Source organism: Trichosurus vulpecula, chromosome 2 (assembly GCF_011100635.1).
Source record: "Trichosurus vulpecula isolate mTriVul1 chromosome 2, mTriVul1.pri, whole genome shotgun sequence".
In the NCBI taxonomy this organism is placed as follows: Eukaryota; Metazoa; Chordata; class Mammalia; order Diprotodontia; family Phalangeridae; genus Trichosurus; species Trichosurus vulpecula.
In genome coordinates, this window is record NC_050574.1 from 10670987 (window position 1) to 10672562 (window position 1576).

At 38.6% G+C, this 1576-nt stretch overlaps 1 protein-coding gene across 1 annotated transcript; it reads left to right on the forward strand.

Moving 5' to 3' along the window:
• Window positions 1-773: 773 nt before the first annotated feature.
• On the forward strand, window positions 774-1576 carry LOC118839836 (olfactory receptor 14C36-like). Its single transcript, XM_036747346.1, is given in 2 exon segments — window positions 774-1539; window positions 1542-1576. Coding segments are annotated over 2 exon segments (801 nt in total).

Sequence of the window (1576 nt, forward strand, 5' to 3'; positions counted from 1 at the left end):
AAACCATTTGAAGAGCTGTTAAATGAGCACAGATAAGGAAACAATATGAGGAATGACTACAACAACAAAGGAAAGACCTGCAACAAATGTATCCAAATTTAATACTGGGAAGAGATTACTAAGCTTGGCCTCAGAATGAGAAGAGCCAAGTCCTTTCATCAAATCTTTGTTGCAAAGGGAAAGGACTGTGGGCATGGTGCTATTAAAAAATTTCAGACATTCTCAATGTATCATCTGGTTTGGTCAAACATTTCCCCTCTTTTTTTAAAGGCATTTATTAAAAGGAGTGCTTTTCAGGAAGGCATCAGTGGAAGGATATATTTGGAAAACAGGGGGATCTGAAAGTAAAAGACATGCAAAAATGATTTTAACTTAAACTTTAAAATACCTAAACCGTATAATGGCAAGAATTGAGTCTTGCAACCTTCTTGTGCATACAAGGAGATTTCTACCAAAGTATATATTATCTTAGCATCTTGTGTGAAGGTTGGAGAATCAGACTGATCAAGATGTGTTTATGGGCAGAGTCTTACATGATCAAAAAATTAAGCAATAATAATAGGTAGAATTTACATAGTGCCAACTATGTGTCCTTAATCTATTGAACAGAAACCAATAAAGTACCATGTATAACAATCTTTTGCCTCCCTAAGGATCCAACACATCATTCAAAAAGTCTTATGTGCCAAGAGTAATACAAATGATAATGTCTTCTGTTTTTAAATATATATTTCTCCTTTGCTCCTCAGGTCACTGGGTGAAAGATTCAAGAAATGTCTAACTTTACCCTTGTGAATGACTTCCTCCTCATGGGGTTTTCTGACATCCGAGAATTGCAGATTATATATTCTTTTCTCTTCTTACTGGTTTTCTTGGCTACCCTGTTGGGGAATCTGCTTATAGTCACTGTTACAACTATTGACAGGCGTCTTCACACTCCCATGTTCTTTTTCCTTAGGAATCTGTCCATTGTGGATGCCTGCTACATAACAGTCATTCTCCCTAAAGCATCCATCAATTCCTTGTTGAACAGCAGAACTATCTCAAAGAGTGAGTGTGTGGCCCAGATATTCCTTGTGGTTTTCTTTGTCTATGTGGAATTGACCTGCCTTACCATCATGGCACGTGATCGCTATGTTGCCATATGCCACCCACTCCACTACACGGTGATCATGAGACCCCGAGTCTGTATGCAGATGACATTGACATGCTTGCTTACTGGCCTCTTGTATGCAAGTTTCCATACAGGTTACACATTTCGTTTGCCTTTCTGCCAATCCAATGTGATCCATCAGTTCTTTTGTGACATTCCCTCTTTACTCAAACTCTCTTGCTCTGAGACTTTCAGTAATGAAATGATTGTAATTGCCTCTAGCTTGGGGGTTGGAGGTGGCTGCTTTACCTTCATCATTGCTTCTTATGTTCACATATTTTCCACTGTATTGAAATTTCCAGTGAAAGAAGACCAAAGAAAAGCCTTCTCCACTTGCATCCCCCACATCATCGTTGTATTGGTGTTTCTGATCTCAGGCTTTTATGTATACCTTCGACCACCTTCAGTTTCTGCATCCATTAA